This window comes from Stegostoma tigrinum, chromosome 28 (assembly GCF_030684315.1).
Source record: "Stegostoma tigrinum isolate sSteTig4 chromosome 28, sSteTig4.hap1, whole genome shotgun sequence".
NCBI classification, from domain to species: Eukaryota; Metazoa; Chordata; class Chondrichthyes; order Orectolobiformes; family Stegostomatidae; genus Stegostoma; species Stegostoma tigrinum.
The window spans coordinates 31,604,069-31,618,392 of record NC_081381.1 but is presented as its reverse complement, the minus strand read 5'-3'; the positions used below and the strand labels follow the sequence as shown (position 1 = coordinate 31,618,392).

Here is a 14,324-nt window from a genome sequence, read left to right as displayed (position 1 = left end):
CCCACTCCATTCAAGATTAGGAGCTATCCATTACAATAGATTGTCAGATCTTGTCATCATATCCTTAACACTGGTGTCTCAACTGACAAAACAATCGCTTGCATTTTGTCGAGGATCCGAACATGAACTGCTGAATGTTGTGGCAATCATACTGTCTATTCAGCATTATCTCACACTGTTATAATGAGTCAGTCATCGCCCACATATGGGCTAATCTCTGACCAAAGTCTTTTTCTGTTTCATCAAAAGATCCGTTGATCCCAAGGACAGAAAGGGAAATGATGGATGAAGAATGCAAGCTTTCTGTTTGTTTTGTAACATTAATGATTAACTTCCCTCACTTTCCCAAAGGAATGTGGTTTAGGCAAATGTTTTATCTACAAGGCTGTCAAGGGTGTGTGAGGTGGTGGTGGTTATGGGAGAGGCAGGAAGGTTAGGCAAGTTGAGTTGACCACAGTAGGAGTATTCATGATCTTATTGAATGAGAATGCAGATTTGGTAGGCTGAATGCTCCTTTTTAATGATCTTATGATCCACGTGTGACCACCATCTTAATATTTCCACCAACTGGCAAATCATCACTGTTAGCACTGGGCAAAACACTGGGCATTAGTTCCCCAAAGTCACAGCGGTCAGTTAGCAACCATTTAGATGCTGCAGTTCATTTTTAAAAATTTATTCATTGGATGTGAGTGTTGCTGGTTAATCATTGGTTCTTCATCCCTAATTGCCAAGAGGGCGCTTGGGAGTCAACACCATTGCTATGGGAAGTAGTCCAGACCAGGTAAGGATGGCAGTTTCCTTCCCTAAAGGAATTAATAAACCAGATGAGTTTGTCATCATCAGACTTTTAATTCCAGATTTATTGAATCCAAATTCCACCAGCTGCAGTGGCAGGATTCAAACCCAGATTACTGGAACATTACCTGGGTCTCTGGATTAACAGTCTAGCGACAATACCACTAGGCCATTGATCCAATTCAAGAAGTAGACGATCATTAGGGTCTAGGCCCGAAACATCAGCCTTCCTGCTCCTAAGATGCTGCTTGGCCTGCTGTGTGCAGCCAGCTTCACACCTTGTTATCTCAGATTCTCCAGCATCTGCAGTTCCCATTATCTCTGATACAATTTTAAGATCATTGTTTGGTTCTCGGTTAATGCAGAGCACAGCCTTCATCATACGTCTGCACCTTTCCCTTTGTACTGTGAATCCATTCTCAGTTTGTTTCTCAAAATGCATTCCAGCTGCCAAAATTTCGGGCAAGGTGATAATGCTGCTGCAGTAGTATTCCCGAGCCCCTGGAGGGAACATCAGTCCAAGGCAAATGGTGAAAGTTGGTGAAAGCTCAATGGCAACCATGTGACCACTGTTGATTTTGTAAAAACCCATCTGGTTCACAATTTCCTTTAGAGAAGGAAGTCTACCATCCTTGCCCAGTTCAGCTTATAAGTGACTCCAGGTACACTACCTAGTGGTTGATTCTTAACTGCCAACTGGGCAATAACTGCTGGTCTAACCAACAGAGCTAACAGCTTGTGAATGAATTAAAAAAAAATAAATATTACATTGGCAACACACTCCAAGGAGAAAGTAAGCTCAGGCACAGCGCTGTATAATCTCCCTGGTCGCAGACAGACATTACTCCCTGACTTAGGTATCTTCAGTCATGTGCCTGAAAATCGTGAAGAAGGAAAGAGCTTTGGCACAATAAATGCCTGACAGGCACAGGTTGGCTTGGCTGCCAACTTTTCTGTGCGGTTTAATACTTAGGTCATGACATTCCCTGTGATAATAAGAGGTTAACTACACGGTTCTCGGATTTAGTCCATAAGATATAGCAGCAGAATTAAGCTATTAGGCCCCTGCTGTGCCATGTGACCACAGCTAATATATTTCTTAACTCTATTCTCCTGCTTTCTCCCTGTAACCCTTGATTCCTTAACTAATCAAGAACCTATCTATCTCTGCCTTAAAGCCACTCAGTGACTTGGCCTCCACAGCCCTATGCAGCTATGAGTTTCACAGATTCACCACCGTCTGGCTGAATTCTCAATCTCATCTCCATTCTGAAGGTTTGTCCCTTCACACTGTGCGCTCCAAGCCTAGTTTCTCCCACCAGTGGAAACATCTGCATGGCCACTCTATCCAGACTTCTCGATATTCGGTAAGTTTCAGTGAGATCACCCCTCATCTTTCTAAACTCTATTGAGTACTGACTCAGAGTCCTCAACTACTCCTCATATGACAAGCCCTTCATCATCTTGTAAACTGCCTCAGGACCCTCTCCAATACCAGCACACCCTTCATTTAATATGGGGCCCAAAACTGCGCACAATAGTCAAAATGCAGTCTGACCAGAGCCTAATACAGCCTCAGCAATACATCTCTGTTCTTGTATTCTTAGCCCCCTTGAAGTGAATGCTAATATTGCATTTGCCTTCCTAACTGCCAACTGGACCCACATGTTAACCTGAAGAGAATCTTGAATTAAAACCCCTAGTTACCTTTGAGCTTCAGACTTTCCAAAGACTTTCCCCTCTATTCTTCCTACCAAAGTGCAGAACCTCTCACATTCCCACATTGTACTCCATCTGCCACATTATGCCCATTCTCCTAACGTGTCCAACTCCCTCTGCAGCTTCCTCACATCATCAACACTACCTGTCCCTCCTCCTATCTTTGTGCCATCTGCAAACCGAGCAACAATGCCCTCAGTTCCTTTGACCAGTTCATTAGTGTATAATGTGAATAGTTGTCGTCCCAACACTGAATACTGTGAGCCCCACTAGTCACTGACTGCCAACCCCACTATCTGGCTTCTGCCAGTCAGCTATTCCTCAGTCCATGCCAGTACCTTGCCCTAACACCACGGGCTCTGACCTTATTTAATAGCCTCCTGTGCGGCACCTTGTCAAAGGCCTTTTGGAAATCCAAACAGATCACATCCACTGGCTCTCCTTTCTCTAACTTGCTCATTACCTCCTCAAAGAATTCTAATAGCTTTGTCAGGCATGACTTCCCCTTGACAAAAAGGGCATGACTCAGCCCTATTTTGCCATGCACTTCCAAGTACTCCGCAATCCCATCCTTAATAATGGCCTCTAACAATGACTAAGGTCAGGCTACTGGCCTATAATTTCCCACCTTCAGCCTCTGTCCCTTTTTAAACGGCAGTGTTTCATTAGTTGTTTTCCAGTCCTCTGAGATCTCCCTGATTCCAGTGATTCCTGAAAGATCACCTCCAAATCCTCTACAATCTTCTCAGCTATCTCCTTCAGAACCCTGGGGTGTAATCCATCTGGTTTGGGTGATATATCCACCTTCAGATCTTTCAGATTCCCCAGCACCTTCTCCTTAGTGATGGTCACTACATTCACCTCTGCCCCTAACTGTCTTGAAGTTCTGGTATGCTACTCATGTCTTCCACTGTAAGCACACTGATGCTAAGCACTGAATCCTAAGTTCCTCCACCATTTCTTTTATCCCCATTTCTCCAGCCTCATTATCTAGCTGTCCAAAGTCCACTCTTGCCTCTATCTTACCTTTTAGATAGCTCAAAAAACTCTTGGAATCTTCTTTGATAATATGGGTTAGGTCACACTCATAGTTTACTTTTTCTCCTTCGGTGCTTTTTCACTTATCCTTTGCTGGGTTTTCAAGGCTTCCCAATAGTCTTCACCGCATCGTCTGTTTTCTCTTTTGCTTTTATGCTGTCCCTGACTTGTCACCCATGGCTGCTCATCCTCCCCTTACTCCTTTTCCTCTTCCTTAGATTGAATTTCTGCCGTGCCTCCTGAATTACCTGCAGAAATCCCTGACATTCCTGCTCCACCTCCTTCCCTGCTAGACTCCCCTTCCAATCAACTCTGGGCAGCACCTCCCTCATGTCTTTGTAGTTATCTTCACTCAATTGTAATACCGTCCCCTCTGATTCCAGCTTCTCCCTCTCAAACTGCAGGGTGAATTCTATCATTTATGGTCACTGCTCCCTTGGAGTTCCTTCACCTTAAGCTCTTGACTCAAGTCTGCCTCATTATACACCACCAAATTCAGAGTTCCCTAGTGGGCTCTGTCACAAGCTGCTCCAAAAAAACCCCACAGACATTGCACAAATTCCTTTGCATGGGATCTGCTACTAGTCAGATTTTCCCAGTCCACCTGAGATGCTGCTTGGCCTGCTGTGTTCATCCAGTTTCACACTTTATTATCTTGGATATACTTACTCAGTTCTGCCCTTGTCAATTGTGAGCCAGAGGGTATTAATGGGAGAACCAGGTGTGGTTGCAAGTACTGGTGCACGACATTCTAGTTCAAATGAGAATGCCAGATTAGCAAAGGAAGAATTATTTGCTGCAAAACCAACAGAAAGATCAAAGCCAGAGGATGTCACATAAATTTCAAAGATGTGGTGAGCATCCAGTGATAGTTGCTGGTGGAGCATAAAGTTGTCCATTGACTTGCAGAAGTGCATTGTAAGTGGATCGGAGATGGTTTCTATTTGCCTGCATTACAAAAAAATTCTTAAAAATCCAAGTTTGTCAAATAGAATTGTCCTGTCATAAGTCCATGTTGATTTTGCCCAATTTTGTCAATCAATTCTGATATTTTCCCTACTACTAATATCAAGTTAACAGGTCTGTAGTTCTCCACTCTCCTTCCTCTCTTAAAGAATTGTGCCATGAGGGTTCTTATAGGCGGGCACATATTGGATGTGGCCTGTGCTATTGGAGCATGCCCTGAGATGTTGGTGCCCAGTGTCCAACATCCTTTGGAGCATACAGTGAGCTAAAGTTGCCAAGAGCATGCACTGACCTCCATATCAAGGATTCTCAATGTATAGCTTGTTTCATAGATTTGGTTAAATGGTAGGCTGACAATAAACGAGGTGGATTGTGGCTTTAATACGGCATTTAACAAATTGTAATATCCCTTCATCAGCAACTTACCACTGTCTAGTGAGAAACTTGTCTTGACTCCAAACAGATGAAAAGAAGGGTCCAGACCTGAAACATCAGCTTTCCTGCTCCTCTGATGCTGCTTGGCCTGCTGTGTTCATCCAACTCTACACCTTGCTATCTCAGATGAAAGGAAGGTGCAGTGAGGTATGTTTGATGTCCATTCAGACCTCACAGGACCTTTTATACAATTCTGTCAGACATCTCACTACAACCCACATTGCTCAGGCCTCTGTAAGATTCTGTCCTGTTTTCCCTTCAATGATGTTGTCCTTCTATATTCCCTCAAGATTATCCATGGTCTACCATTTTGTGTTACCCTTTGGTTGCCTCCTGCCTCTCTCTTGACTCACCTCTGACATTGACCAGTGTCCAACATGGAGGCCCTTTGGAACATGCAGTGAGCTAAAGTCGCCAGGGACTTGACTTCCATTTCAAGAATTCTCAATGTCTAGCTTGTTTTGTAGTTTCGGTTAAACGGCAGACTGACAATTAGTGAGGTGGATTATAGTTCACTCCGTCTCTTACCTACATCCTATTTACTCCTCCCCACTCCTTTACTCCTCCCTCTGCTCACTATCCTTACCTCCTGTACCCCCATCTCTCCCTCTCCGTACACATTTCTCTCTCCCTCTATTCTCACTCGCTCACTCTTCCTGCCCTTCCCTATCTCTACCTTCTCCCTCTTCAACTCATTTCAATCACAGATTAATTACCCTTTGTTTTACTGACTCTTGCAGCTTTAAATTTTCTCCCTTCCTGTTCCCAGACTTTGCTGAAAAGGTTCATTTAGTCGAAGATATTCATCTTGTACTCATCAATTCAATTCAAGGAGAAAACCAGTATTAATACTGCTTGAGAGGAGAGTGCTGATTGGGCTTTGCCTGGTCCAAGCATTGCCTTGAAAATGCACCCAGTACATGCTGATTGACAGTTAACAGCCAAGCTTTGTTTAAAATGTAAACAAGACCACCTCATGCAGGCATGTGTACATACTACACTTGTTTCTAGTCAATAAAGTAGGTCACAGCCATTCACTTGTTTATTTCTCAGAGCAATGCCCTAACCAGTCAAAGCCAACTATCCAGTTTCATAGAATCCCAATGTTGTGGAAGCAGGCCATTCAGCCCATCAAGTCCCACCAACCTTTGAAGAGCATCCCACCCAGTCCCACTTCTCTGCCCTATCCCCGTAACCCCATATTTCCTATGGCTAATCCACCTAGTCTGCACATTCCTATACATTATGGGTAATTTTAGCATGGCCAATCCACTTAACTTGTACAACTTTGGACTGTGGGAGGAAACCAATGCAGACACGGGGAAAACGTGCAAACTCCACACAGATAGTCACCCGAGGGTGGGATTGACCCCAAGTCCCTCGCATTGTGAGGCAGCAGTGCTAACCATTGAGTCACCATGCTGTGCCATGCTAAAATGTAATCAAAGCCTGGTTGTTAACTGCCAATCAGCATTAATGCTTATACTCTCCATGGCAAGTCTTTACCAATCAGACACCACTTACTAACCAATCAGCATTCTCGTCTCATGCAGTGTGAACGTTGGCTTTCCCACCAATACAAAAAGCTCTGCATTATCAAACAAATAAGAACTTCCAATAGCTGCCAATATGAACAATGAATAATGCAGAAGGCATGAATTCAGATATCATGGGGGAAATCTGAACATTTCGGAACATAGGAACAGGATTGGGCCATTCAGCCCATCAAACGTGGTCTAATGTTCTATGGGATCATGGCTGATCTGTAGCCGAACTCTATATCTTGCCTTTGACCCATATCCCTTAATGTCTTTGCTTAACAAATACTTATCTATCTCACATTTAAAACTAACAATGGATTCAGCATCCACTGCCATTAATGGAAAACAGTTCCAAACATCTACCAGCTTTTGTGTGTCAAAGTGCTTCCTACCATCTCTCCTGAACAGGTCCAGCCCTAATTCTTAGATTATACCACCTAGATCTAGAATCCCCAACCAGTGGAAATAATTTACCTTCATCTATACTGTCTTTTCCTGATAATATCTTGAGCACTTTGATCAGATCACCCCTTCTCCTTCTAAAAATTTGAGAAAATAGGCCTAATTTGTATAACTTCATCCATAACTTAACCCCCTGAAGCCCTGGCATCATTCTGTAAACTTACTTTGTATTCACCCAAGGCCAATATACTGTTTCAAAGTGTGGTGCCGGAATCTGCTCACAATATTTCATGTGGGGTCTACCAAGGTTTTTGTATAACTGCAGCATAACTTCTGCACCTTTGTATTCCAGTCCTCTAGATAAAATGGCCAGCATTACATTAGCTTTCTTCATTATTTTCTCCACTTGTTCATGACATTTTAAAGATCTATGCACCTGAAATGTTCAAGTCACTTTAGACATTCACTTCACTTTGTAGTTTGAGTTTAGTTTATAAAATCTGGGCTTAAATACATTGTATCTGTAAAAGCAAATACAAATTTTTCAGAGATAGTAGGAACTGTTGATGCTGGGGTCTGAGATAACAAGGTGTGGTTGAACACAGCAGGCCAGGCAGCATCAGAGGAACAGGAGAGCTGATGTTATGGGTCTGGACCTTCCTTCAAAAAAAAATTTGTCAGGCCGTTATAAAATTAAACTTGTTCACTCATGTCCCATAAGGGAGCAGACCTGTTGTCTGCGTGACTGCAGTCTCACCTTGGCTGTTCAAAATCCTACAGACTAGCAAGCTGCTAAATCACATCAAATTGCTTGCCTTACAGAAATCAGAGATGGGTCATAAATGCCAGGCATGCCAGCTGCTGATGGTGATTGCTGATACACTCCCTTGGCATCACATTTGATTCAGTTATCAAGGACGGTGATAGGATTCACAGCTCTTTGACCACAATGGCAGGAGACTGCAATACCACATATTTCAAAAGCCCAGCACAGAAAACGTGACCGTCCTTTTCTAGAATATTCTGATAAACCTGCCCTGTGCGTAACATTAGGCATCCTTGCCTTATTGCTCTGTGCTCAGTGCATTTCTCAAACAAAGCCCTGATACTGGCAGTGAGGTCCTGGTCCATTGATACGTGTAACCATAGTAACACCAAACCAGATTGATCTAATCCACCATATAGCACAGCGTCGCCTTGCAATTTCAGGACAGCTATTTAACACCACAGCTAGAGGGATGAATGCATGCAGACAACAAGAGGTGTAGTCTGATTCGAGTGTAAGTGGTTATTTTTCACAATGCAGACTCACCTCTGGAAATGCAGCAACCCATAATAAGCAGTGAAGGCAGGAGCACGGGCTATCCTCTGCTATCTTTAAAAAAATGCAACATATCGGGGTGTTTCTTTTTTCGGATTGTACGGTCTTGCCCAGAGTACCTGAACACAATGCTTGCTGAGGCAGCTGGTTTTGACGTCGATGGCATCAATCTCAGAGGGCCATCTCTGCACTCCTGAGCCGAACCGAAACCAGAGAAACACACAGCCACAAACATACAGGGACAGGAACACCAAGCTGTCACTCTTGCTGCAGCCAGGAATTAACCCCTTCACCACCAGGCCCTTGGCTGGATCTAGTTCTTGTTTGTATTGACTATCATCCTCATTGATTCATAAACCAACCTGTTGCGACACATTTTCCAGCAGTCAGATTGGTTGGGTCAGCAGGATGATAATGGCATAACCCTAACAAAACAACCATCAATTCAATAATTGCCTTTGAAAAGTGCCCCCTTGCTCCTCTAAAAAAGATGTGAGGTGAAGCTACTGCACTAGAAGCTGAAGGAAAATCACATCCTGGGGATGGAATGTCTTAGAAAATGTCTGTCCGCCTTCTCTTACCAGTCAACAGCATTACCATCACGAATCGGTGATCATTAATATCTTGGGGTCACCACTGATCAATCGAGTAAATACTGTGGCTGCAGAAGCAGGTCAGGAACTGGGATTCTGCAGCAAATGCTTGACATCTCTCTGCCGTTGACAAACAGCGATTGGCTAATAAACGCTGGTCTTGCTGTTGATGCTGCAACTCGTGTGAACAAATAAAACAAAATTGCATTTCTCTAGCACTTTTCACAAGCTCAGGATGTCCCCTCATGCTTTTGTAGCCAATGAAATACTTTGGAAAGGTAGTCTGCAGTTGTAATGTAGGAAATGTGGCAGTCAATTGTCACACAACAAGCACCCCAAAACAGCAACATGTTCATGACTAAAATGACCCGGTTTTGTTAAAAGGGTTTTCTCTCTGAATAGAGCAGCACAGGATGGCTTTTGGAATTCAACTGGTGGATTGGAGCTGCTGCACACCTTGGTCAAGTAAATGAGCCAAGACCCTAAGCTTCAGGAACAATAGAAATTCCACTTACCTTGTGCCCGCCATAACCTCAAACCAGTTGTAACTACAACCAATCAAATACTTGAGTTCAGTTGACTTTGACTGCGCCGAAACATGTCATTTTGTGTTCAACAAGATCCTGCAAATAGAGATTGGATAATTCATCGTACGATCTGCTGATTTTATTTTTAGCAGTGTTGGTTGAGGGATCGGTTTGGGCCAAAACACCAGGTGAACTCTGCTGGCATTCACGCAGCAATGGCATGGGGTCTTTGACTAAACCAGCCGAAGAATTAACTGGGCATAATTTCTCACCTGGAGTCACTGGGTTCTATATTGGCGCCTGCCCAGACCTGTGGCTGAGGTGACATCCCTGCGTTACTAACCTGAGCCACATGTAAATTGCTGCATAGTAAATAAGATTAGGGAAGTAATTGCTTGGTTCAACTTCTGATGTGGTAGAAGTGGCTCCCAGTTTGTCTGTCATTGGCAGCACTAATGGGGAAAGTGGGCTGTACTGTTGGGATGTTCTACAGCCAAACTCTAGAACTCAAACTAGCAAACCACTTAACTTCAGAAGTAGTGCACAAGTGGGAGCGCAAGACCAGGAATAACACCTTAAATAAGAGTGATTGCGAGTGCACAAAAGCAGTGCTAGCTAAAGTCAAAGAGCGAATTAAATTAAAGGATAAGTCAATAAAGATGCAGCGGCAGATATTTAAAGGGATAGTACAGGATAGGTGCACTCCAGTGAGCGAGAACAATCCCAACGGGAGGAGAAAGTATCTGCAGTTAACTTGAACAGGTAAAGAAAATATTAAATTGACAGGAAAAGCATTTAGTTGCACAAAGTTGGCTGGCATTTCTGAAGATTAGACATGATGCTTTAAAAAAAGCAAAGAATGACAAAAAGATTAACAAAGGTGGGAAAATTACAGCACAAGAGTAAGCTAGCTAGAAATATTAAAAACAGATAGTAATAGTTTTTATAAGTGTTCACAAAAGGAAAGAGTTAACAAAGTGAGCATTGGCGGCATAGAAAGTGAGTCTGGGAATTAATAATGGAAAATAAGGAGATGGCAGGTGAATTGAGTAAGTATTTTTCATCGGTCTTCACTATGAAGAATGTAAGTAACATCCTAGAAATAGCAGTAAGCCAGAAACTGCAAGGAAAGGAGCAACTCAAGGGAGTTACAATCAAATTTAACAATATGGAAGTGATACTGAGCAAACTATTGGAGCTGCGAACTGACAAAAAATCCCCAGGTCCTAGTGGACTTCATCCTGTGGGGATAAAAGAAGTTGCTCGTGAGATATTTGATGTTGGTTTTTATTTTGCAAGTTCCTTGAGATTTGCAGAAGGTCCCACTAGATTGAAAAATACTGAACATAGCTTCTTTATTCAAAAAGTTGAGACAGAATTATGCTGACTGCAGGCCAGTTAGTCTGTCATAGAGGAAATGTTAGAATTTATGATTAAAGACTTTGTAGTAGGGCGCTTTAAAAAGTCAATGTAGTCAGGTAGAATCAACAAAATTTTATGTAAGAGAAGAGATGGTAGGAACTGCCGACGCTGGAGAATCTGAGATAACAAGGTGTGGAGCTGGATGAACACAGCAGGCCAAGCAGCATCAGAGGAACAGGAAAGCTAATGTTTCGGGTCTGAAGAAGGGTCCAGGCCTGAAACGTCAGCCTTCTGTTCCTCTGATGCTGCTTGGCCCGCCGTGCTCATCCAGCTTTACGCCTTGTTATCTTTTATGAAAGAGAAGTCAGGCATGGGCTTGTGACTGGCGAGACAGCTGCTGTGCTAACGTAGTTCTGAGATGTACGTGGGTGCACACTGAAGGAATTACCTGGAAAACTGCATTTCCTCGGGGCAAATCCCCTTATGCCTGGGATCCCCTGAAAATCTCACTTTAATTGCAGATTCCAATGGCTCTGACAAAATTAAGTAAAATAATGACTCAGGAAAAGTTAGCCTATCAAATACCTAGTCTAACTTCAGCGTAACTATACTACTCACCCCATACTTAAACACATCTGACCAAGTATACCTCCTCCAGATCTCATACACCCTCCAGACCTTGAATTGATACCCCGTTTGGGACCTGATATCCCACCCCAGGCCCCACCCTTCAGGGAGCTGGACCAGAGCCCTCCCCTCCAGTAAATCCCTAGGATCCAACAACCCTCTCACCCTTGCCCTGGGGATCCAATGCACTCGCCACAACCCAATCCCCACCCTAAACCCCAAACACTCCCTCTGCCAGCTGCAGCCCTGACTCTCATCAGCCTAGACCTAAATCCCAGGTCTAGATCCCAGAAATCCCTCTCCCTCCTTTGGGGCCAGCTTGACCCAGCCTGACTCCGCTACACCAGACCCTGCCAACTTTCCCAGTCCCCGATCCAATGTCCTCCCCTTCTCCCCTGGAAATGCATACCCTGTCCAAGCCCCAGACCCCATTCCACCACTCCAATTCCCTGCTGTTTGACCCAAGCAGACCATCCTGTTTCTGTCCACTCACCAATCCCACCAACTATCTCCGCTCACTGTCAGAGCCACCCTGACTTCCCCACCCCCAGATCGGGGCGGCACGGTGGCTCAGTGGTTAGCACTGTGGGCTCACAGCGTCGGGACCGTGATTCAATTCCAGCCTCGGGCAACTGTCTGTGTGGTGTTTGCGCATTCTCCCTGTGTCTGCGTGGGTTTCCTCCGGGTGCTCCGGTTTCTTCCCACAGTCCAAAGATGGGCAGGCTAGGTGGATTGGCTGTGCGGGGTTGCCCGTAGTGTTCAGGGGTGTGTGGGTTGTGGGAGGATGGGTCTGGGTGGGATGCTCGGGGGTGGGGGGAGCAGTGTGGACTTGTTGGGCCAGGGGGCCTGCTTCCACACTGTAGGGAAATCTAATCTAATCATCTCAACAGCCACTCACCCCACCCTCAGCTAGCCTCGATTTCTCCTCCCCCCCCACCAATACCTGACATTCTCTGGACACAGTATCACTTACCTGGCCCTGTACTCCCTTCCCACGGCATCCATCCATCTGAGACCTTATCCTACGGTACCCTACCTCCAGACAATCTACTCCTTACCCGCCTGCCACCCTCCCCTCCCAACACCCTCATATCCCATTCAGTGAACACAATGAGCCTTTGAGAGCAGCTGTCAAAGTGACTGTCAGGATCTTTAAAGTTTCTGAATATGGGCAGCTGACTGCTGTGAAATGAAGATGTGGTTTGTTTTCCTCTGAGAGGTCTGCGTTAAGAAAGAACTATCGGAATGGAAGTACAGCTTCATGTTTCTGAATGAGACCTGAGGGGAATGTACTCTCAGAAATGCAGAGCTTCCTTGCTTCATAAAAAAGGACAGGTTGGAGGGTAATCTGTGTGAGATTGCCACTCACCAGGAAATCTGGCTCATCAAGCTTGTCCAACCTATTGGAGCACTTAGGGGATGTGTTGTGGATAAAGAAGAATCACTGATATCATAGAGTCATAGAAACATACAGCACAGAAACAGGCCCTTCTATCCAACCAGTCCACACCAAACATAATCCCAAACTAAACTAGTCCCACTGCCTGCTCCTGGCCCATATCCCTCCAAACCTTTCCTATTCATGTACTTATCCAAATACCTTATAAACATCGTAACTTCAATCTTCAGTTTACGTTTTATAAGTGTCACATCAAAGGTTTTTGTGATAAATAAAAGCTCATGATGCAGGTAGCATATTGATCTAGATAGAAGGTTGACTGGCTAACAGGAAAGACCATTGCATGGCTGGTCAACGTTTAGCACAGAGCCTCATCTCTTCTAAACTGAGTTTGTCCTGCGAGAAAAACAAATACAACAAATACCACAAAATGATAGTAAGAACTGCTGATGCTAGAGTCAGAGATAACACAGTGTGGAGCTGGAGGAACACAGCAGGCCAGGCAGCATCAGAGGAACAGGAAAGCTGTCGTTTCGGGTCGGGGTCCTTCTTCGGAAATTTCAGCTTTCATCAGCCTTTTTTTCTCCCCGATGCTGTCTGATGTGCTGTGCTCCTCCAACTCCACATTGTGTTATATCTACAACAAAATGATCTCTCTTAAAAGCTTTGCTCGTCTCCTTTCCAAAATTGCTTAACCTTTCATTAATTAGCAGGTGAGTCATCTTCCACATTACTTAGAGTCATAGAGTCATAATCCCAAGAAATTATTTATCCTTGCAAAATCTTGTTTAAACCCTTTTAAGTTTAGAATGTCCAAACAATTAAGTATGACTATGTCTTCCCAACAATGAGCTAGGAGTGAAAGGTTATTGGGGATAATCAGACCTGTCATGATTTTATTGAACAGAGGACTGGGCTCAAATGGCTGAGTGGCCTGCTTCTACTTCAAATATGTTAGTACAGAAGCTCTGTTTGAAAAAATAACTGACGCATACTTCTATACTCAGAACACCATCACCCTAACAGGTTTCTGCAGACCCATGAGGTCACAGCTGAATGGCTTCATGTTCAGCTCAAATGCATCACTGCCCCTCAAATAATTCATAGCATGTGAGATATGTTGAACTCTGATAACATATACATGCAAACCTTTTATGTGATATCACTGTTCAGAATCAAACTGATGCAGTGCTCATTAAAGTAGCAGCCACTGTTGTTTTGCAGAAAGGTTTTGAATATCTCTTTCCCCTTATAGCTCGTCATGTCCTTTGCAGCCCCTCACACGCCTTTGCTGTCCTTCTCCCCAGTTTGCAGCCTCTCTCATTCCTTTCCAGCTTCTCTCTCCTTTCATTCCAGCCCACCCCCTCTCATTATTTTAAGGGCTTTGGTGGGATTTGGGGGCTGGAGGGGTGTGGACCCCATTACACAACACCGCCACCCTAAGGAACATTGCGGTATTACACTGGCCTTTTTTAAACTGCGTGTCTCACAAATACCTGCCATAGCATTGAGCATATCCATAACACTTTTGCCCCTGTCGTATCTCACAGCCAGTACCATTCTCTCATGATGATCTTGTTATGGACCAGACTGGAT

The 14,324-nt window shown here is 44.2% G+C and overlaps 1 protein-coding gene across 2 annotated transcripts in view; it reads right to left on the bottom strand.

Annotated features, from left to right (window-relative positions):
• Positions 1-8,906, bottom strand: part of fam131c (family with sequence similarity 131 member C) — a 33,300-nt gene extending 24,394 nt beyond the window's left edge. Inside the window, exon 1 of one of the 2 annotated variants that reach the window (XM_048561602.2) lies at positions 8,802-8,906. In XM_048561602.2, coding sequence (XP_048417559.1) covers positions 8,802-8,820 — 19 coding nt within the window. In that variant the 5' untranslated portion in view covers positions 8,821-8,906. Of the gene's footprint in view, positions 1-8,211; positions 8,593-8,801 lie in introns of those variants that run through there. The other variant, XM_048561601.2, reaches the window with a different exon arrangement.
• Between the last annotated feature and the right edge of the window lie 5,418 nt (positions 8,907-14,324).